The sequence below is a fragment of the Tupaia chinensis genome, unplaced genomic scaffold (genome assembly GCF_000334495.1).
Source record: "Tupaia chinensis unplaced genomic scaffold, TupChi_1.0 Scaffold000444_1, whole genome shotgun sequence".
In the NCBI taxonomy this organism is placed as follows: Eukaryota; Metazoa; Chordata; class Mammalia; order Scandentia; family Tupaiidae; genus Tupaia; species Tupaia belangeri.
The window spans coordinates 338,901-363,415 of record NW_006159949.1 but is presented as its reverse complement, the minus strand read 5'-3'; the positions used below and the strand labels follow the sequence as shown (position 1 = coordinate 363,415).

Genomic DNA, 24,515 nt, shown 5'->3' with positions numbered 1-24,515 from the left:
ATTCAAATTGATGAAAATTAGAAATCCCGATCCTTCTTATATGATATTCTTAGAGAGTAGTCAAATTCATAGATGCAGAAAGTAGAATGTTGGTTTCCAGAGCCTGGGAGAAGAGATTGGGGAGCTGTTGTTTAACACATAGAGTTTCAGTTGGGGGAATATGATAAAGTTTTGAAGATGAGTGCATAACAATGTGAGTGTACTTAATGGCACTGAATTGTGCACTCAAAAATGGTTAAAATGGTCAATTTTATGTTATATGTATTTTTCCACAATAAGAAAAAAATCAGTTTCTCAGTTTCATTAGTGTCTGAAAGTACTCAATAGCCAGATCTGGCTAATGTACTAGACTGCACAGAAGTAAAACACTGATACCATCACAGAAATTTCTATAGGTCAGTGCTACTCTAGTCCCTAATAACAAAAACCCAACCCTAAAATCCTTCACCAAGAATATTAGAGAGTTTAGAAGTAGGAATTGGTGTAAAGGTTCAAACACTGTAGGGCTCTCTCTCTGTTCTTCATTTTTGAAAAACAGATAGTATTAGTTCCACAATGTTGTGGAATAAGACAACCACTTAATTTCTAAGTGGGCTTCCTACTTGACCAAGAGCATACATTTCATAGGAACAAAGAAAGTGTAGTCTAGTGGCCAAGTATGAGGGCTCTAAAGTCATCAAGACTTTGGATGTGAACTATTGATCCTTGGAAAAGATACTTAGCTATTCATATTCAGTTTCAAAATCCATAAAATGGAGCTTATAATGACAACAAACATCACATAGAACTGCTAAGAAAATTGAATGAGATAAAATACCTAAAATAATTATATGACTCATTCAGCAAATGATGCTGGGCCAACTGAATGTTTATCCACATGCAAAAATAAATTTGGACCTGTACCTCATGCCATAAACAAAACGTAACAAACTCAAAATGAACCAAATACCAAAATTCAAGAGCTAAAACTATAAAATTCTTAGAAGAAAACATAGGTGTGTAAGGCGAGCAGGTGGTGCTGATTTTAAGACAGATGGATTCCACATGGCCAACTGTACAGTTCAAGTCCTGGACCCCATGGCAGCTTGAAAATCACACCAGGCATGTGTGTGTGCATGCCCAAAATCCCAAGAAGAGAATGGAGAAGGGATTGTGGCATGGCCACACTTTCTCTCTGTCTCTTCCTGGTGAGCACACAGGCCCTATAGCAAACTAAAAACAAGAAACATAGGTGTAAATCTTGGTGGCTTTGTATTTAGCTATGGTTTCTTATCTATGACACCAAAAGAAAAAGCAACCACAGAAAAAAATAATAAACTGGAATTCAAATTTTAAAAGAGGGCCAAATGGTGGCACGGTGGAAACACAAGGCTTTTCAATGCTGGACCTACATGAGAAGATTCCAAGTTTATGTCTTATGGTTTCCTGAGGTGTCCATGAACATATGTGCTGGGTACTCTCTCATTAAAAAAATAAATAGAATTTTAAAAATTTAAGTGAAAAGGTAACCTTCAGAATGGGAGAAAATATGTGTAAATCATATATATGATAATAGTCTAGTATCTGGATTATATAAAGAATTCCTAAAAGATAATCCAATAAAAAGAGAATCTGAATAGATATTTCCCTAAAGAAGATACATAAATGGCTGATAAATATATGAAAAGATGTTCCACATTATTAGCCATTGAAAGAAACACAAAACAAAGCCACAATGAAATGCCACTTCATACCCATCAGGATGGCTATAATCAAAAAGACAGACGATATCAAGTATTAGGATATAGAAAAATTAGAACCATCACATACAGCTGGTGAGAAGGTAAACTGGTGCACTTTGCAAAACATTTTATTAGTTCCTTCAGTTAAACATAGAATTATCATATAAGCCAGCAATTCCACTCCAAGGAATATACTCAAAAAATGAAAGCATATTTCCAAAAAACCACAAATGTTTCAGCAGCATTATTTATAATAGCCAAGTGGAAACAAATGAGTAAGTAGAAAGTGGTATATCCATACAATAGAATATTATTCAGTCATAAAAAATAAAGCACTGATTCTTGCTACAACATGAATAAACACTGAAAATATTATACTAAGTGAAAAATGCCTAACACAAAAGGTTACATATTATATAATTTCATTTACATGAAATGTTCAGAATATACAAATCCATAGAGACAAAAAGTAGATTAGTAGTTGCCAGAGCCTAGGAAGAAGGAAAAATGAGAACTGTTAATGGGTATATGGTTTTGCTGCAATGATGAACATGTTCTGGAATAGTGGTAACAGGGTGCTAGCAGGTGGCATGGTGATTGAGGCTCTGGACTTCCTGCATTACCAACCGCAGTTCAAGTCCTGGACCTGGCAGCCTGATTTCTCACTAACCACCTCCCCTGCCGTGAGCACGTGTGAAAAAATAATGATGATAATAGATAAAATAATTCTTTTTTTAAATTTCAATAAATAAATTTAAAATAAATAAATAATAAATAAATGGTGGTGATGGGGCCAGTAAGTGATATGGTGGTTAAGGCACTGGATTTCCACATGGACAACCACAGTTCAAGTCCCAGACCTGGCAACTTGAAAGTCATGCTGGGCATATGTGTGTGCATACCTAGAAATCCCAGGAAGAGAATGGAGGAGAAGGGATTATCGCATAGCCATCTCCCTTGGGGGGTGATTTCTCACTTTTCCTCTCTCTGTCTCCTCTGGTGAGCACACCACCTTATGGCAAAAACCTTAAAATAAATAGTAGTGATGTGTACCTTTACAAATATATTAAATATGGAACTGTATATTTTAAAAGGTCGAATATTATGATATGTACTGTATATCTAAATTTTTAAAGAAAAGTTTCAAGAATAATTCCCAAAAATTAATAAAAATAAAAGACCCAGTATGACATTTGTTGAAAGATCAGGAAAAGAAGACATGTTAGGAAAGAAGGGGGGCCAGCAGGTGGCATAATGGTTAAGGTGCTGAACTCCCACTTGGCCAACCACAGTTCAAGTCTTGGACTGGTGGTTAGAAAATCATGCCAGACACGTGTGCATGTGTGCTCAAGATCCCAGGAGGAAAACAGAAGAGACTATAGTGTGGCCATCCCCCCTAGGGGGAGGGGTGATTTCTCAATTTTCCTCTCACTGTCTCTTTCTCTTTTCCTGGCAAGTGCATGCACCCTATGGCAAAAAACCTCTAAAGAAAGAAAAGAAAGAAGGAAGAATATAAACAAATATAAGGACATACATATATTAAATTAATTTTCTAACTTTTTATCCTTCTGAACTGGACTTCATTTTGTTTTTCTCTGCCCCTGGTTCCAATCTAACCCTAATCCAATAAACACTAGCAAGTGAGGCCAGCAGTTGCATAATGGCTATGTCGCTGGACTCCCATGTAGTTGACCGTGGTTCACATCTCCCGGACCCGGTGGCTTAAAACTCACGCCAGGTGTGTGTGCGTGCGTGCCTAAGATCCTGGGAGAAGAATGGAGAAGGGATTGCCCACATGTGGGCCATGCCCACATGGCCATCCCCCCTGGGGAGGATGATTTCTCGCTTTCTGTCTCTCTGTCTCTCTCTGTCTGGCGAGTGCACGTGCCCTATAGCAAAAACCTCTAAAAAAAATTAAAATTAAAAATAAAAAAAAACTAGCAAGTAATCCTTTATTTTCCTATTATAATTAACCATTTTTCTTCCAAACTCTACAATTGTTTAAAATACATGTTAATATCTGATAATAGCTTAGTACATTTCATTTATTATATTTTATTTTGATGTTTAAATTCACAATAAACATAGGTAAACACACAAATTTCTCTCTCTTTTTTTTTTTTTAAAGGTTTTTGCTATAGGACCTGTGCACTCACAAGGGAGCAGGAAGAGACAGAAGGAAAGTGAGAAATCACCCCCCTGTGGGGTGACCACATTTCAATCTCATCTCTTCCATTTTCCTCTTGGGATTTTGCTCATGCATGTACATGTGCCCAGTGTGATCTTCAAGTAACAAGGTTTGGAACTCAAACCGTGATCAGCCATGTGGAAGTCTAGCACCTTAACTACCGTGCCACCTGTTGGCCTCCACACACAAATTTCAGATAACATAATGATTGAATAAAGAAAAAGCAAGAAGGTTCAGATGTGCCTGGATACAACTCCACTATAAGCAACATCTCACCCTACCTTACCCACACACACTATTCCAGTTTAACACAACCCAACTCAACATATTGTTGATGACATGATTTAAACAATAGTGTAGAAGTAAACCACCCAAGGACCAGCAGATGGCATAATGGTTTCATTGCTGGACTCCCACATGGCCAACCATGGTTTGATTTCCAGACTCAGGCGCTTAAAGCTCAACATCAGGTGTGTGCGCATGCATGCCCAAAATCCTGAGAGGACAATTGAGAAGAAGGAATTGAGGCATGGCCATCACCCCCCAGGGGGTAATTTCTCACTTTCTGTCTCTCTCTCTGGGGAGCGCACATGCCCTATAGCAAAAATCTCTCTTAAAAAGAAAAAGTAGTAGTAAACACCCAAGAGGTGATCAGCTTTCTTCTTCATCAGTGACTATATGCTAGTCATCAGTGACTGTATTGCCACTACAAGTCAATCTTAGTAAAAGCAGGGAATGGACTGAAAAAGAAAATAGGACTTCAGATTCAAAAATATCATATTAGGCCAGCTCTCTGACACAGCAGAAACGCACTGCTCAGGAGAAACTGGATCTCACGTGGCAAATGCAGTTTGAGTCCTCAGCCCAGTCAGTCTAAAACACATGTACAAGCACTCAAGATCCTGTGGGCTGGAGAACTGGAGGAAGGGGATCATAGCATGGCGACATTCTGTGGCGGGTATCTCACTCTCTCTATGGCACACATGTGTGCTCTGTCATGAATAAAGGGGAAAAAAAAACTGATAACAAGTAATAGTCTTCTTTTCCCATACTATCAAGAAATAAGTAAACAAATAAACATGGACAGCTAAGCTTGAAACAAAAATCATTCAAAGCTAATAATGAAGAAATCTCTCAAAAACTCAAAGATCAAATTGAGGAGGGAACCTGTAACCCTTGACTATGAAAGGCAGAGTTCTGCAGCAGAAGGCAGAACTGGTGGAAGCCTACAATAGGAAGGGATTAAGAAAGCAACAGGGGGATTCAGCAGATGGCATAATGGTTATGTTGCTGGACTCCCATGTAGTCGACTGCAGTTCAAGTTCAGATCCAGTGGCTTCAAACTCAGTGCTAGGCATGTGTGCATGTGTGCCCATAATCCCAACAGGGAAATGGAGGAGCAGGGATTGCAGCATGGCCATCTCCCCGGGAAGGTGATTTCTCACTATCTGTCTCTCTGGCGAGCACATGTGCCCTATAACAAACAAACAAACACAAACAAACAAAACTCTAAAAAAAAAAAAAAAAAAAAAAAAAAAAAAAAAAAAAAAACAAAAAAAAAAAAAAAAAAAAAAAAAAAAAGCTCAAAATCTCTCTCAAAAAAATAAAAAAAAAAAAATAGAAAGAAAGCAACAGGATCATACAGGATCATTATTTGAAGAATCTTAGTTAAGAGAGCCAAGCAGATAAACAGTGTACACTGCCTTCCCATCCTTCCCCACCATCTACACACACTAGGAAATCTTCCAGGTGGGAGCAGTGAATGTGGGAGCTTGGGCTTGAGAAGAAAGGAAGTACTCTAGGAGCCAGTGATGCCCAGAAGGAACAGGGGACACTCACACAGCTGTCCTCTGACCTTCCCTAGCTCCCACTACCATGTGTAGAGCGCAGCACCATTAGAGGTGGAAGCAGTACCATCTTCCTCCAGGCTTTCCTCAAATGTTCAGTGTCTGGGGAATGCCGCGATTATAGAAGAGAATACACATGCAGTGTATGGAGCAATGTGCACCTGAAAAAAGCAGAGCTCATAAAGGAATCAGAGTGAATATTCAAGCTAAGTACAATTAAAGTTCTCAGAAGTAAGAGAAAATAAGACATTAGAGAAACAAGAACAGATGGTTTTAGAGCAAGAGGAATCACAAAAAAAGGCCATAGAGATTTTAGAAATAATGTAATAATTTTTCTTGGAGGCAGGGAGAAAAGATACAGGGATTGAAAAGCAGAGTAAACATAGATGAAGAGGGAAATAGTGAACGAGCTAGTTAAATTCTTTTAGAATGCAGTACAAAGGCTTAGAGCACTGGAAAGTACCAAGTAAAGTTAAATTGACATCAGGAATAAGATGCAGAATTTCCATTATTATGCCAAAGTTCCAAAAGGACAGGATGCAGAATATGGTGAAAGTGACATTTAACTGAATAATAGGTAAGTCTTTCGCAAATTAAGAAAAGATAAAACTTGAGGCCAACAGGTGGCACGGTGGTTGAGGCACTTGAGTCCCACATGGCCACATGGCCAGCTGTGGTTCAAATCCTGGACCTGGCAGCCTGCTTTTTCACTTTCTCTCTTTCTGTCTCTCTCTATCTTTCTCCGGTAAAGTGCATGTGCCTTATAGCAAATTAAAATAATAATAATGATGAATAAAATAAATAATTCTTTAAAAACAATAAAATTATTTTAAAAAGAAAAGATAAAATTCAAAGTAAGGAGACCCACAAAATAAAAAGGAGACATTTAAACAAAAACAACCAGATCATAGCTAAAAAATTTTAATAATAGAATAACATTAAAATATCAAGGACAATAATAAAATCCTTCACACTACTGGAAGGGGACATTAAATACCTAAAAAGGAATCAGAAATATGCCAGGCCCATCCATGGCAGAATGCGCTGGTAAGCACAGTTACACAGCAGGCTAAGGTCACATAGGAGGCTAGGGCTGGCCCACCCTATTAGCCCTCACGGCGGTATGTGCCTGCAGTTCCAGCTACTTAGGAGGCTGAGGCAAGAAGATCATGACATAGTGAGATTGTCTTTTAAAGATAATAAAGACATCATTCTCAACAGCACAGATGCTAAAAGAGAACAATTATATTCAAAGTCCTAAAGGAAAATATTTCAGATCTATACACTAGTCATACAATTTTTCAAGTGGGATAAAGTAGACATTTTCAGACCTTCAAGACCTCAACATGTGTATTGCCCACTTAATCTCTCTGAAAGAATTACCCAGGCTATATACCTGAAAGAAAAAATACACTCCAAATGTAGTGTAATGCAATAAGCAATGAAAATAAAGGAACATTGGTAAAATCTATTAATATGTTTTATTATTACTAGAGGGCATGTGCCCTTGTCAGAGAGACAGAGAGAAAAAGAGAGGGAGAAAGCACCCCTGATGGTGGATAGTCCTGTCACAATCCCCTCTCCTTCATTTCTCCATCTTGGCATGGGTCTTAGGCATGCACACACACGTGTCCAGCCTGTTTTTCAAAATGCTGGGCTGGGACCAGTTGAACATATGAGATCTGGCTCCCTTAACCACTAGGCTATGGGGCTTCCCCCAAACCTATTAACTTTAAATAGATGCTGCTTTAAATTTTTTGAGTAGAAATCAGAAACTAAAATTCCAGACAATATACAGATTGGTAAGGGAGAGATGAGTAAAAGAATGCTATGGTTCTTGTTAGAAAAGAATAAATATTAGGGCCTGCAGGTGGCAAAGTGGTTAAGGCACTGGACTCTCACATAGTCAACTGCAGTTGAGTTCTGGACCCTGTGGCTTGCAACTCACGCCGGGTGCATGTGTGTATGTGCCCAGAATCACGAGAGGAGAAAGGAGAAGTGATTGTGGCATGGCTATCCCCATGGGGGAGAAGGGTGGGGAGTGATTTCTTGCTTTCTGTCTGTCTTTCTCTCTCTGTCTTTCCAGCAAGCACACACACCCTATAGCAAAAAACCCTCAAGTCAAAAAGCAAAAGGAAAGAAAGAGGAAGAAAAGTATAAATATAAGTATTTTCTTAAGGATAACCATCTCAAGCCAGTAGAAAATATAAATATGTACAAAAATACATTAAAAAAAGGGTTCACAATATACACAGCAAACAGCAAAGTTTAGATGGGGAGGAACTTAGAAGTCATAAAAGAATTTGGCTTGGGAACCAGCAGTTAGCGTAATGGCTATGTCGCTGAACTCCCACGTACTCGACCGCGGTTCGCGTCCTGGACCCGGTGGCTTAAAACTCACGCCGGGCGCGTGTGCGTGCATGCCCAAGATCCCGAGAGGAGAATGGAGGAGAAGGGATTGCGGCGTGACCATCCCCCCCTGGGGGGTGATTTCTCGCTTTCTGTCTCTATGTCTCTCTCTGTCTGTCTGGCGAGCGCACGCGCCCTATAGCGAAAATCTCTCTAAAAAAAAAAAAAAAAAAAGAATTTGGATTTAATTTTAAAAAGCAAACGTGCACATTCAGTCATGTATAATTAAAATTAAAATTAGTTTTGAAAAGGAAAGAAAAATGTTATTAATGTATAGGGAAGAAATGGGAAGATTAGGTAATACTAATCAACACTGTTTTATGTTTTAATTTAATTATCTTGGGCCTTTAAGTTAAATGTCGAAGATGTACAAGCTTAGTGAAAAGCTTTGATATTTCCTTTTGACTTTATATACCAAGCACAAAAGCAGTAAAATACCAAATATTCCTTAAATTGTGATTACAACTACACATTTTTTTTTCAGAGAGATTTTTGCTATAGGGTGTGTGCACTCAGCGGAGAAATGAGACAGGAGAGAGACAGAGAGACAGAAAGCAAGAAATCACCTCCCAGGGGGAATCCCTTCTTCTCTATTCTCTTCTCGGAATTTTGGGCACACATGTACAAGTGCCCGTTGTGTTTTAAGTCACAGGGTTCAGGACTCAAACTGCGGCTGACTACGTGGGAGTCCAGTGACATAACCATTATACCATCTGCTGATTCCTACATTATTTTTTTTTCTTCAAATGATTGTCTCGGGGCCAGCAGGCGGCGTGGTGGCCAGGGTTGAGTCCTGGACCTGGTGGCTTGCTTTCTTACTTTCTCTCTCTCTCTCTCTCTCTCTCTCTCTATCTATCTCTATCTCTACCTCTATCTGTGTGTGTGTGTGTTTTTCTGTGGTCAAATTTAAAGGAAGGAATGAATGAATAAAATTAAATAAATAATTATAAAAAAAAATAGTTGTCTTTACATTTCTATTTGATGGATACAATAAATACACTGGTTAATGTGCCCAAATTACTTGCATTATAAATGTTGGTTGGACAAAAAGATTTGTAAAACAGAATTTCCATTTGGGAGAAACTTAATAATCTAGTCTAAACAGTGTGATGTTGCCCAAAAATAGACAAATAGAGCATGGAACAGAACAGGAAGTCTAGAAATAAACACAGACAACAGATTTTTTACAAAGATGCACAGCCAACTCCGGGGAGAAAGGATAGTCATTTTTTTACCAAATGATGCTGGAACGACAGGATATCTATATGCCAAAAGAAGAAATTTCAATTCATACTTTCCATCACATACAAAAATTGACTCAAAATAGATCACATGACTAATTTATAAAGCTTAAAACTATTTTGTAGGAGAAAATATTTATGACCTTTAGGCAAAAATTTCTTAGATATGAAAGTCTACCACCAAAATTGATAAACTGTATTCTATTATAATAAAAACTTTTACTCTTCAAACAATGCTGTTAAATAATAAAAGATGGGACCAGCAGATGGCATAATGGTCATGTCACAGGACTTCCACGTGGTCAACCACGGTTTGAGTCCTGGACCTGGCAGCTTAAAACTCACACCAGGGGGCTGACAGATGGTGTGGTGGGTAAGGCACTGGACTCTCATATGGCTGACCATGGTCTGAGCTCCAGATCTGGTGGCTTGCTTTCTCACTTTCCCTTTCTTTCTCTTTGTCTCTTGCTAGTCACATTAAAATAATAACAATAATAATAACAACAAATGGAATTAAATAAATCATTCTTAAAAAAAAAATTCACACCAGGTGCGTGTGCTTGCATGCCCAAAATCCTGCGAGGAGAATGAAGGAGAAGGCTTTGCAGCATGGCCATCCCCCGAGGGGGTGATTTCTTGCTTTCTGTCTCCCTCTGTCTCTCTAACAAATGCACACATCCTATAGCAAAACACTCTAATAATAATAATAATAATAAAAAAACACAAGGCACAAATTGGAAGAGAACATTTACAAATAATGTCTGATAAAGGACTTGTATCCAGGGCATGTAAAGAACTTTCAAGGGACTGGGTGGTGGCACATCAGTAGGGCACAATGCTCTGTGAGGCAAACCCACATGGGTTCATAACAGATCTCCCTGAGTTAAGCCTGGCACAAGTGTGCCCATGATCTGGGGCTGGCTGAGGCCAAAGGTCAATCAGGGTCTCAGGACACTGTCAGGGGCTATATCTCCCTCTCTGTCTCTCTCACTCATGGGAAAAATCATTTTAAAAATGCATTTTAATAAGAAACAAATGATCCAGTTTTAAAAGGGGAAGGGGCAAAATAATAGAGAATTCACCAAAGATTTGTAGAAAATAAATAAGCACATGAAAAGATACTCAGCACATCATTAGTTATTAGGGAAATGTAAATCTAAATAAGCACATGAAAAGATACTCAGCACATGTAAATAAAAGCCACAGTGAGAGCCTATATACACCTACTAGGATGGTGAAAATAAAGACTGACAGCGGGGCCAGCAGGTGGCATGCTGGTTAAGGGCGCTGGACTACCACATAGCCAACTAGGGTTTGAGTCCTGGTAACTTGCTTTCTCACTTTCTTCCTCTCTCTCTCTCTTTCACTCTGTCCCTCTCTGGCCAAATTAAAAATAAATAAAGTTAAATAAAATAATTCTTTTTAAAGAAAATTAAGACTGACAGCAACAAGGGTGGTGGGTGAGAATGTGGAGGCCCTAGAACTCTCATACACTGCCAGTGGAAATGTAAAACGGTGTGGCTATTTTAAAAAACAGGTTGGTGGCTTCTTAAAAAGTTCCACAGACTGGGACCAGCAGATGGCATAACTGTTACAACGCTGGACTCCCACGTAGTTGACCATGGATCAATTCCCAGACCCGGCAACTTAAAACTCACACCAGGCACATGTGTGTGCATACCCAAGATCCCAAGAGGAGAATGGAGGAGATGAGACTGTGGTGTGAACATCTTCTGGGGGGGTGATTTCTCACTTTCTGTCTCTCTGTCTCTCTCTGCCTCTCCAGTGACATATGCATCTTATAGCAAAAATCTCTCTCTCAAAAAAAAGTTGAACAGATAATTTTCCCAGTTATTCCATTGCTAGTTATTTGCCCAAGAAAAATAAAAACATATGTCCATAGAAAAATATACGCGAAGACTTATAACTTTATTTGTAATAATTAAAAACTGAAAACAACCCAAATGACCATCAATAGGTGAACAGATAAACAAATGTGGTACATCTCAGTAACAAAAAGAAATAAACTAATAATAGCTATAACACGGGTGAATCTTAAAATAATTATGCTGAGTGAAAGAAGACAGTCAAAAAGGACATACTGTATGATTCTTTTTTCAGAAAACTCTAAAAATATGTAAACAAATCTACAGTAGCAAATAGTACACCAGTAGTTGTGCTGGAAATGGAAGAGGTAATAAGGAAGGATCCGAAAGAAGAACAAGGATTACTTTTAGGGTCAGGGTCGGGGCAGGAGAGGAAGGAAATACAAAATGTGGTATAAGGCATTTTGGAGGTTGGGCCAGCAGGGAGCATGGTGGTTAAGGCTGGTGGATACCACATGGCCAACTTCATGGCCAAGTCCCGACACCACAGTTTGAAAAACATGCTAGAGAAACCAGCAGAGGGTGTAATGGTTACGTCGGTGGACTCCCATGTAGTCAACTGCATTTCGAGTCCTGGACCTGAAGACTTAAACTCACACCAGGCATGTGTGCGTGCATGCCCAAGATCCTGAGAGGAGAATGGAGGAGACAAGATTATGGCGTGACAACTCCCCCTGGGGTGGGGGGTGTGGTGTGATTTCTCACTTTCTGTCTCTGTCTCTCTGGTGAGCGCATGTGCCCTATAGCAAAAATCTCTCTAAAAAGAACATGCTAGGTGCATGTGAATATGCCAGAAATCTAGAGGAGAATGGAGGAGAAGAAACTGTGGTGTGGCTATCCCTCCCTGGGAAATGAGTTCGTTCTGTCTCTCTCCAGCAAGTGCATGCACCCTATAGCAAAACTTAAAAAAAAAAAAAAAGTAAATTTTTGCAGGTAATGGCTATGCTCTATATCTTAGTTGTGGTAAATGTTTCAAAGATGTATACATACATCAAAACTTACCAAACATGTGTACTTTATTTATGTGAATTATACCTCAATGCAATTCTTCAAAAAAATGTAACAGGCTGACCTGTGGTGTGATGGTTAAAGTGACTGGCTCCCACATGGCCAACCTTGCAGTCTGAGTCCAGGGATGTGGGGGCTTGAGAAATACACAGTGTGCATCTACTTTCATGGCCCGAATCCCAAAAAGGGAGAAATGGAGGAGAAGGGATTGCAGCATGACCATTCCCATGAGGGAGCTGTGTTTTCCCTCCTCCAGTGAGTATATGTACCCTCTGGCAAATTTAAAACAAAAAGTTATCTCCAGAGCAAGAATGAAAACCTAAAGAGCTATAGCTGTTTTCAAATAAAAACGTTGTGTTAAGGGCTGGCAGGTGGCATGGTGGCTGGGGGGCTAGACTTCCACATGACTGATCACAGTTTGAGTCCTGGACCTGGCGACTTGCTTCCTCACTTCCCATCTTTCTTCCTCTCTCTTTTTCTCTCTCTGGTCAAATTAAAAAATAATAATAACAAATAAAGATGAATAAATAATTATTTTAAAACAAGTTATATCAATGCAAAGTAGGGGGAAATACTCGTGGTCTAGTGGGGAAGGAGAAACCCCATGGGTCACATATGCTGTGAATGCAGATTTAAAGTGCAAAGTGTAGATGGGGTTGAGAGGAGTGGGCAAGAGGCCCTCCTGGAGAAGGAAGCTCAAATATGAGCAAAGGCACAACTCCTTTCCTGAAATAGGAAAGTACGCTTGCGATGAACCCGCACAACAATCATATATGAAGGTGCCTACCATGTGCCGGGCATTGTGCTAGGCACTCGACACACATTTCATCCCATTCGTGTTTCTTCAAGAATAGAGACCCATTTCCCAGGTGAAGAAACTCAGACTTTGGAAGGTTAAGTAACATTCACACTGAGGGTTGGTCCATCCAACATCTATACATTCTCTTTCTGTAACACGACCTTCAATGAACAAAAACGAAATTCCATATTAAAGTATACACAAGTGCAGAAATATTTTTGTATTTATAAGTATCTTTTTTCCCAACTGCTGAATTTGGAACTATATCTTTAATTATCTCCAGCAGGGTCTGTAAAGTCTTCCCATGGCATGACCATCCATGTTGGTGCCCTATAGAGGCTGGAACTCTTCCTATTGGAAGGGCAGAGTAATGGAGACCACTGTGAAATAGGGAGGAAGTACACGTGTGTTTACATACATGGAGTAGCTGGGAAGCCAAGTGTACATGTAATGGACACACACAGCTGAAAGCATGCATTTGCTCTCTCTGCCTGCCAAATTCGAGCATGGACCACCAACTGTACACAGCTGGTACTGGCCTGATCATTGAGAGAATAGCCAATTCGGCAGGGAACCCTTAAGCCTGAGCGGTGTTTTTGTCACAATCAGCTGGGATGTACGGAAATATACTGAACAGGACACTTCTACAAACTGCCTGCCCAGCGAGGAGGTAGAAGTCTGTTTTACACCTGAGAAATTTGGGGGAAGGAACCTGCCCAAGGTCACAAGGGCTGGAAGGTGTGGAGAGCTCATCAGGGCCTTAGCATCTTTGTCACATTAAATATTAAATTATAATTTGTATATATTGTGAATTAGAACTTATGCAGACCTTCCCTCAAAGTGTTCCAAAAATGTCTTCATTTCAGCTGAAGTTCTTCAACTACTCTATATCCATGATTTCCAAATCTTATGTTAGAACACATAAGTCATCATAAAATTAGTGGACATTAAACAGAGCTGGTCCCTAGCTTCTATCCTTTTTTTAAGTTTTTTTGGAGAGGTTTTTGCTATAGGGCACGTGCGCTCACCAGAAAGACAAAGAGACAGAAAGCGAGGAATCACCCCTCCAGGGGGTTGGCCATGCCACAATCCCTTCTCCTCCATTCTCCTCTTGGGATCTTGGGCACGCACACACATGTGCCCCGTGTGAGTTTAAGCCACCGGGCACAGGACTCAAGCTATGGTCAGCTACATGGGAGTCCAGCAACATAGCCATTAGTCCAACTGCTGGTCCCTAGATTTAATTTTTAAAGAGTTATTTATTTTATTTATTATATTGTTTTAAATTTGACTAGAGAGAGAGAGAAAGGGAAAGTGAGAAAGCAAGCAAGCTACCAGGTCCAGGACTTGAACTGTGGTCAGTATGTGGGATTCCAGTACCTTAACCCCCATGCCACCTGCCAGCCCCCTAGTTTCCTTTTTATTTCTTTGTTGTTTAATGTCTTCATGCAGCATTAAACAACAAGGGGCCAGCCCTGGAACACAGCCATTAACTGCTGTGCATTTAGGGCTAGACTCAATATGGCCAACAGAGGTTAGGATTTCAGCCCTCGTGGCTGACAAAACACATGAGAAATGCAGCCCTAGAGAGAGCTCTTTAAAAGTGACATGGAGAGACCAGCAGATGGTATAATGGCTATGTCACTGGACTCCCAGGGAGTTGACTGTGGTTTCAGTCCTGGACCCTGCAACTTAAAACTCTTGCTGGGCACGTGTGCATGTGACCCAAAATCCCAAGAGGAGAATGGAGGAGAAGGGATTGCATCGTGGCCATCCGCCCTGTGGGGTGATTTCTTGCTTTCTGTCTCTGTCTCTCCGGCGAGTGCACACACCCTATAGAAAAAAAATCTTTCTTTGAAAAAAAAAAAAAGAAAGACATGGGATTTTGGAGGAAGTGAGGTGAAATTTACAAGAAGGCAGTTTGTTCTGGTTTCATAAAGGCTCCCTGAACGCTGGCCAAGTGTGAGGCAGGACAGAGCCAGAGAGACTGAAGACACAAAGGGAAAAGATTCATCCTTTGCAATCTGAGGGGAACACAGACAAGAGAACAGATAATAGCCATACACCACTAGCTAGGTGCCCTAGGCACTAGAGAGGGCTCCCTGGAGAAGTAATATCTAAGTCTTAAGGAAGAGAAGGCATAAAAGTGAATGACAGAAAGGTTGTTCCAGGGAAAGGTTTTGGAAACATAAGGGAAATGGCTAGGCAATGCAGTATGAAGGCAGGAAAGGAGGCAAGTAGCCTCCCACTACAGGCAGAGTAAAATCTAAATGCCTTCCCTCCCACAAAGGCGCAACAGGCTGTCCTCTCACTCACACTAGCTCATCCTCTCTACTTGCTCCCTCTCTTCTTGCTGCACCAGCCTTCCAGAAGGTTCTTCACCTCAGTCTTGACTTGCCCCTCCCTCTGCCTGGAAGACGTCCCCATGCTCCCCTCAGCCCAGACGCAGTGTCACCTTCTCTGATCTAAATCAGGCTCTATCACTTCCTAGGCCATCACCCTGTGTCCTTTTTTTAAAAAAAGAATTATTTTATTTAACTTTATTCATTATTATTATTTTAATATTTCATGAAAGACACGGGGCGGGGGGGCGGGGAGCAGGGAGGAATGTAAAAGAAAACCTCCAGGTCTGGGACTCAAACCACTGTCGGCCACATGGGAGTCTAGCACCCTTAACCACCACACCACCTGCTGGTCCCATCACCCTGTGTGTCCTTTTAATAGTCCTTATCACTACACAATGATTATCTTTTTACCTTGTAAGTTTGTCTTCTTGTTTATTAATTGCTTGTCTCTCTTTGAAGTAAAGACATACAATGTAGCAAGTGGCATGAGTTCAATAAATATCCTTTGTTTATGTTTTGTTTTTACTTTTTTTTTTTTTAATTGCCACGGGGCACATGAGCTAGCCAAGAAGAGTCAGAGAGAGAAGGAGAAAGCATTCCCCATGGAGCATAACCATACCAAAATCCCTTCTCCTCCGTTTTTGCATCCTTCAGGAATTTTGGGCATGCATATATGTGCTCAGTGTGTTTTTCAATTCACCAGGGCCAGGACTGGGATGACCTGGTTAGCCATGTAGGATCCAGCTCCCTTAACCACTAAGCTACAGGCCAACCTTTTTAAAAAACAAACAAACAAAACAACAACAACAAAAAACCTTTTGAAGTATATGTCTTTTTTTTTTAAGTTCACTGCAATAAATATCCTTAAATAAATTAGTTAATAGAAATATAACAGTCTAGTTCATGAATAAGATGGTGGGAAGTTTGGAGTTTTATTCTAAAAGCTGTAAGAAAATCATGAAGGATTTTTGGGGTAATGAACATGATCAGATTTACATTTTAGGAAGTTCACCCCAGAAATAGGCTAGAGTGGGTCAGTGTGGAGGAGTTAGGAGGTTGCAGCAGTTGGTGTAATAGCTACATCACTGGACTCCCGCGTAGTTGACCAAGGTGAGGTTGGAGCAGATGGTGTAATGGCTACATCGCTGGACTCCCCCATAGTTGACTGTGGTTTGAGTCCCAGACCCTGCAGCTTAAAACTCCCACTGGGCGCATGCGCATGTGTGCCCAAAATCCCAAGAGGAGAATGGAGGAGAAAGGATTGCAGCGTGGTGGTGGAGGTGGACAGAAGGAATAGATCCATGAAAAGCTCAAACCTGTGGTCCACTGGATATGAGGGAGAAATAAGCCTCCAGATCCCGCCTGGCTTACCAGTGAACAAAGGCCCATTCACCAAGATGGTAAAGGGGAAGAGGCTGCTGTGACTCTTGGACTTGTTGAGTCTAATGTGCTGTTGGTCTGTGTAAGGAAAGGATCCAGGGTCTCAGAAGGGAGGTCAGAATGTGAGGATGCAGGCTGGTTTAAGTAGAAGTGGAGATTGCTGAGAGTGTCCATGCCTGACAGCTCTTTTCCCTGTGACCTTGTTGGCTGAGGATAAGGGCATATTTGAAGGATTTTAGCATCGATCATGGTTAATAGCCAGGTCAACCCACTCCAACCTCTCACCAACCAGCAGTTACTATTTACTGACCTCCTACATAGCATAATCCTCACATTAATAACATTCATCCTTACGGATGTAAAAACTGATCTCCCACCCAAGTCCTAATCAACAGGAACCATGTTTCAGTCAATTATGCTGAGTAAGCTCTAGAGATCTGTGTATGATATTGCACCTATATCAACAATAATATATTGTACACTGCAAAAACGTGTCTGTCAGAGGACAGGTCACATGCTGGGTGTTCTTACCACAATGAAAATTTTCAATTGTCTAGAGGAAAACAGGAAGATAAAGGAATCAATTAGGAGATGGTTGTGGTACATTTAGGCATTGAGAAACTTAATTGCCAGGGAATACTATATAAGGCAACAAAAGGGGTCTTACCCAGGGACATATTAAATATGTATATTTGAGGCCACAGATGATGACAGATTTACTGATTTTAACTTTTTTTTTTTTTTGGAGAGCTTTTTGCTATAGGGTGCGTGAGCTCGCCAGACAGAGACAGAGAGATAGAAAGCGAGAAATCATTCCCCCAGGGGGGATGGCCATGCAGCAATCCCTTCTCCTCCGTTCTCCTCTCAGGATCTTGGGCATGCACGCACATGCGCCCAGCGTGAGTTTTAAGCCACTGGGTCTGGGACGCGAACAACGGTCGACTACATGGGAGTCCAGCGACATAGCCATTATGCTAACTGCTGGTCCCTTAACTGTTCTTTAATTAAAGAAATATCAACGTAGTCTTTTGTCATTTTTCCAACATGAGTTAATACACATATATTTGAAGAATGAAAAAGGCTGACATTTGAAGGGAGTTTATGCACTATGTAATGATAACTTCTTTTCTGTAAAATTTCAATAATATCATATCCTAATTAAGGCTTTCTTCCTCTTTAGTCTAAAATTCTGGTTGAATATCCTGTGGACCACAAAGTATAGAATACGAAAATACAATTTTGCAAACAGTTAAGCTGTTAGCTTAAATTAAACAGATGCACAAAAACTGAGGCCTCAGTTTTCAGTTTTTTCTTTTTTTGGAGAGGTTTTTGCTATAGGGCGCGTGTGCTCGCCAGACAGACAGAGAGAGACATAGAGACAGAAAGCGAGAAATCACCCCCCAGAGGGGATGGTCATGCTGCAATCCCTTCTCCTCCATTCTCCTCTCAGGATCTTGGGCACACACGCACATGCGCCTGGCGTGAGTTTGAAGCCACCGGGTCCGGGACGTGAACCGCGGTCGACTATGTGGGAGTCCAGCGACATAGCCATTATGCTAACTGCTGGTTCCCATTAGTTTTCACAATAAACACTCCATAGACATTTATGGATTAGGGTAATTAAATGAAAGTGGCTGGGCAGAATTTGAAGCTCAATTAACCGAAGCTTTAAAAAGAAACTAGACTTTGGCCTAGAGCAGCACTTGGAACTGGATATCAATGCGATCAGTTTATGCCTAGGTAAAGTTCATTTTCGGTGACCAGGGACACTGAACCTATCTTACCTATCTTCCACTTAGTCCTGTCAGTATCCAGTTTCCTCAAACAGCCCAACTCTGGAACTAGCCCACTGAAAAATCCCAGGGAAACTTAATCACCCAAGGAACATCATTATGGGGCAGGGTCATCTAATTGGGCCATTATCAGTCTTTAACACCAGCAGGCTAATTACTTAATCCGGAATTATCCAGTAACCAGCAGAGTCTTGTCAAAAACTGACAGGCCTACTAAATAGAGAAGGAAGGGAGAGAAAGATTGGATTAGCTCTGAGCACTGGGCTGCAAGGGGACTGTGCCTGGCTGAGCTATGGGTTGGCAATGTTTACAACAAAGAAGGGACTAGAAATCAGGAGAATGGGAATTACAGGCCAATGTGCACCTCCTTACACCTTACACCTCGTCAGGGGGTTTGCCCTGCCTTCCTGTGCTCACACTGTATGAAATAGACTTCATATATTTTGGCGGAAGATACAATTAAAGGCCTTACAACTAAGAAAATTTCTCCGACAACTTTGAACAGGCCCCACATGAGAAAATAAAGATTTAGTCAAAGAAAGGATAACGTGATGAAAAGTGAGGTCAAGTAGAATGGTTGAAAAAGTACTAGGTTAGTGCCAAATTGTGGTTCAAGTCCCAGCTCTGCCACTTACTAATTGTGTGACCCCATATACATCCCAAAGCCCTGAAGTCTTACTTCCTTTTCTATCAGTCTCAATTAGCACAAGCACACACGCACACACGCACGCACGCACACACACAACTCTTTTTTCTTTCTTTTTCTTTTTCCCTCTACTCCAAGCCTGGCAATGAGGAATGTGACAACAATAAGAGGCTCACTCAACCTCGAGGAAAAGTTAGAATTTACTTGCTGTTAGTATTCTATGGGGTCAGCCATGGCAGGCATCTATATACTTATGGTTTTAGAAAGAGGCCTTTAATTTCTTTCTCTTTGCAGCATTAGCTGGAGCTCTTAAATTTCTGGAGCAGTGGGTTGATCAACAGGGCTGCATATATATTTGAGACCCAGGAACTCAATAAGAAGTTTTAACCCATGTGAGAATGAACCATATGAATATTATGAAAGTATTAATAAGAGAATACACAAAAAGCATGAAGATTCATTGTCCATTTGATTACTTGACAAGGAGAATTAAATGCAGACAACATTTATTTTCAAAGTCAAAGGTATTTTTTTTAAAAAAAAAAGAATTATTTAACTTTATTTATTTATTTATTTAAATTTGACCAGAGAAGGACAGAGCAAGAGAGAGATAGAAAATGAGAAAGCAAGCCACCAGGTATGGGACTTGAACCACGGTTGGCCAGGTGGGAGTTCAGCACCCTCAACCACCACACTACCTGCAAGCCCCAAGGCAAAAGGGTTTTTGAAGATGGCTTAATTTTACTTAGGAAAGAAGACCAACTATTTCTCTACGAAACCCTCACAAATCACAATAACAGGTAACGAAAAAACACAATGACAATACAAATGTGTCTTTAAGATATACAATAATATTTCTAACATGTGCTGACTTGCCAGTGTGCCTTCAAGAAGGGAGAGTGTTCTTGTGACTATTTTAACAATCACTTTAAGAGTGACTCATGGGGCCAGCAGGTGGAGTAGTGGTTAAGGTGCTGGACTCCCACATGGCAGACCACAGTTCAAGTCCCAGACCTGGCTTGCTTTCCTTCTGTCTCTCTCTGCTCGAATTTAAACAAATAAATAAGCAAATAAATAAATAAATAAATCTAAAAAAGAAAAAAAAAGGAGAGAATGACTCACAAGTAGCTTTATATAGTCCTCTATTTTACACACTGAGAAAGTGAGTTTGAATGCTCCCTGCAGTCCTCAACAGGAAAAAGATGACCAGCAACCTGGACACTTTAGGTGAGGAAGGATAAACCTACCTTGAGTGTCATAGCAGAACCAGGGAACACCACTGTTACAAGAGAGCTCTAAGGCTTAAGCAGAAGAGGGTGAATACAAGAGGTTTAGAAAGTAAGTCAAGGATGGGGCCAGTAGGTGGCGTGGTGGTTAAGGGTGCTAGACTCCCACATGGCCGACTGTGGTTCGAGTCCTTGACCTATCGTCTCGCTTTCTCACTTACCCTCTCTCTCTCTCACTCTGTGACTCTCTAGTCAAATTAAAACAAATAAATAAAGTTAAATAAAGTAATTCTTTTTTTAAAAAAGAAAGAAAGTAAAGGAGATAAAAAATATTTAAAGAAGTAAAGAAATAAGAAAGAAAATGAGCAAGAAAGAGATGGCTGTGTTAAGAAGTGAAATTGTCACCACCATTGCTGTAGGGTAGGAAGAAGATGCAATCAAGCAGCGGGTAAACTCAGCAGAGCGGACAAAAAGGATCTCTTATACTCAGAGCCACTTCTCTTGTCCAGAACTCCAGAACTTAGTATTTCTGCCTCTTATTTCCATTAAACTACTTGATATCTATTCTAATATTAAAATGGGAGATTTCTAATTAAAAAAAAAGAGAGAGAGAGAAAACCAAGAGTCACTGAAACATATTTACAAAACATCTGATACAAAAATGTTCTCTGGGGCCAGCAGGTGCCATGGTGGTTAAGGCACTGGACTTCTACATAGCCAACCTCGGTTTAAGTCCCAGACCTGGTGGCTTAATTTCTCACTTTCCCTCTCCCTCTCTCTGGTCAAATTAAATAATAATAATAATAATCAATAAAGTTAAATACATAATTTTTAAACATATGCTCTCTTGGGCCAGCAGATGGTGGAGAGGTTAAGGCAACTGGATCCCACATGACTAACTGCATGAGTCTGGACTCAGCAGCTTGAAAGGCACATCCAGGGCCAGCAAGTGGTGTGATGGTTAAGGTGCTGGAATTCCCACATGGCTGACCACGGTTCCAGTCCCGGACCTGGCGGCTTCTCTCTCTCTCTCTTTCTCTCTTTCTCTGGCAAAACTCATGTGAAAATAATAATAATAAATAAAGTTAAATAAATTTAAAAAAAAAGAAAATCACATCCAGCATGTGTGCATATGTGTGCATACATGCCAAAAAATGGGACGAGGAGAATGGTAGAGAAGGGACTGCAGCGTGGCCATCTCCTCTGGGGTGTGAGTCTCATCTTCTGTCTCTCTCTGTGCTGGTGAGTATACGCCCCTATAGCAAAACTAAACAGAACAAAAGCTCTCTGGATATGTACATCTGAACAAGCACTTGCCTAAGGTGTGACCTCGATCATCACATTATTGTACGTATTTTTGTTTTTGTTTTTGCCATAGAGCTCATGCGCTTGCTGGAGAGACAGAGAGAGACAGTAAAAGGGAAAGTGAGCACATTATTTTAAACTATTTTGAAGTTCCATGTACCCCTCAACTTCTCTCTCTTTATTTTCAGGGTACAAGAATAGCTGTGGGCAGGGCTGCAATGGGCTCAACTCTTTGTACAAGACGGAATAACAAGGTAAGGGGCTTACCTTTCCAGACACTTGACCCTCTTCTAAACCTTGTTCACTTCTACCTCATGAGGTGACACCAGTGATTAATAGATGCATATTGTTGGGTTCGTGACTCTTCAGCTATCAGGGAAGTATCACCTCCTCACCTGGATCTTTCCTACATCCAATAACCACCTAAACTGGGACTTCCTCAGACCCTACGGGAGTACACAGACTGCTATGAAAACAAAGACTGAATCTAGCTGGACTGTGGGTGAGCGACTATCTTAGCCAAGTTTGCTTCCCCTAAAACTGGGGAGGATGTTTGGGGGAGAAAAAATCATTTCACTTTCTGATCGAATATGATCGTTTAATTGCTTTCCTTATTATTACAGCTTTTTTGTTTTTGTTTTTATTTTATTTATTTTTGAGAGGTTTTTGCTATTGGGCACATGCACTTGCCAAAAAGACAGAGAGAGACAGAGAGACAGAAAGTGAGAAATCACCCCCCGGGGGGATGGCCACACCACAGTCTCTTCTCCTCCATTCTCCTCTCAGGATCTCTTGGTGATCTTGGGCATGCACACATGCCCGGCGTGAGTTTAAGCAACCAGGTCCAGGACTGGAACCGTGGTCAACTACATGGTAGTCCAACAACATAGCCATTACACTAATTGCTGGTCCCTGTTTTTGTTTTTAATTTAATTTGCCAGAGGGTGTGTACACTTGTTGGAGAGAGACAGAGAAAGAGAGAAAATAAAGCACATCCATGGGAATAGTTATGCTGCAAACTCTTCTCTATCCATCTTCTTTCAGGATTTTTGGTGCACACACACACACACACATGCACTCAGTGTGATTTTCAAGCTGCCGGGTCTGGGACTTGAATTGCAAAAGTTGGACATGTGAGATCTAGCTGGCCTTATCACCATGCCACTGGCTAGCCTGTTATTGCAGTTTTTAAAGCATAGCAAACATTTGAAGTCCATGTGTCTAAAAATAATAATTATTTGGTGCAATTGTCTTTGATGGCTTCATTATTACCTCCTACTTGGAGCTTTCTCTGGAGTGTGGAGGATAAAGGTGAGAGTTCTTTTCTGTGATTAACTACCATAAAAGAGAGGGTTCAGAGAGGCCCAGATTTATGCTTAGTAGAACTAACATGCTGAGAACACTCCTGCTATTCATGAATAAAATATGGAATGGAAGCCAGAGGAGAAGTGCAATTTCAGTCTCACCTTAGCTGCACTATGTTTTCAAACTTAGCACAGTGTGGTAAATACTTATAAGGCACTTGGCTTAAAAATAAGATCAGAGGTTCCTTTACAAGTCTTATAATCTGAGGGAAATGAAACCTTCATTGTCCACCTTGGGTTCACATCCTCGTGCACAGCTCCTGACTTAACTGGCATGCCAATCGGTCCTGGGTTCCAACCCCCACCCCAGCAACCGCCAAGATAGATTCCTGAACCTCATGAAAAAAGGCCTCTATCTCCTCTAAGCGCAGGCACTAAACCAAGGGCTTAGGAAGGGGAAGAGGGAGGAGGGTTTATTAGAGGGATACTATGCTCACAGCTCAAATTACACCCTACCCATCCTTTCTCAGAAGATACCCTTCCACCTCACATTCCATTTCTTAAGTCTGAGAGTAAGTAAATTCAATTTTACCAAAAATAAAATGGATTAGAATGCAACACCTGAATCAGCTTTGTGAAGGTCAGGAAAAGAAATCACAGCGCCCAGCCTCCCCCATCTCAGCCCCAACTCCCAGGGACCATATCGGTCAGCAGGACAGTCAGCAGGGACAGAACTGCTGACTGAGGAGCCTGTCTGCTAGTGCAGAAAGCTGCTGTTCTGATAGACATCCTGCAGCAAGGCCTAAACCCCCAATCGAGGCCTGGGGTACCCAGGAAGATAATGGAGCGAGTCTTCTGAGAAGCAGACTACCTAATCGGCAGCAGGTCCAGGTGGAGAGGCCAGGCTTAAGGCATATTTACTGGAGTAAATATTAACATGTTGCTCTTCTTACACATAAATACATTCGATCCTTTTATAGCAAGATTCCAGGCTGATCCCAGAACTCACGTGGGAGGATTTTATTACTGAAGTCGTCAAAAGCATCAGTTCCAGGCGGGTTTGCTTTTAGGTTAGCGGAGGGGAGCTTCCAAGTCTGGGCTCTAGAAAAGCCCTTTGTTCAGGGTATTTTTCCCCCCACCCCCAGACAGGGTTTTAATTTCACTGCAATTGCAAGTCCTCAATTAAAAATATAAGGGTTCCACCTTTAATAACTGCAGAATAAACAAACAAGTCCTATACTTTTCCTTAAATCTCTCTGCCCTTCCCCCCACTATCAAATTAACAACTTTCCTCGCAGTCTCTTTTTCTTTTCCTTCTCTTTTCTTTCTTCCTTTCTCTCTCTTTCTCTCTCTCTCTCTCTCTCTCTTTTTTTTTTTTTTTAGTATCACATCTTCCATTTCAAAAATTTTTCAAAAA

The 24,515-nt window shown here is 40.8% G+C and overlaps 1 protein-coding gene across 1 annotated transcript in view; it reads right to left on the bottom strand.

The window, feature by feature from the left end:
* Positions 1 to 24,515, bottom strand: part of RRAGD (Ras related GTP binding D) — an 87,386-nt gene that overhangs the window by 40,690 nt on the left and 22,181 nt on the right. The window contains exons 4-5 of the mRNA XM_006155308.3: positions 17,356 to 17,377; positions 16,816 to 16,902 (exon numbers count right to left, since the gene is read on the bottom strand). Of these exons, the coding sequence (XP_006155370.1) occupies positions 16,816 to 16,902; positions 17,356 to 17,377 (109 nt within the window). The remainder of the gene's footprint in view (positions 1 to 16,815; positions 16,903 to 17,355; positions 17,378 to 24,515) is intronic.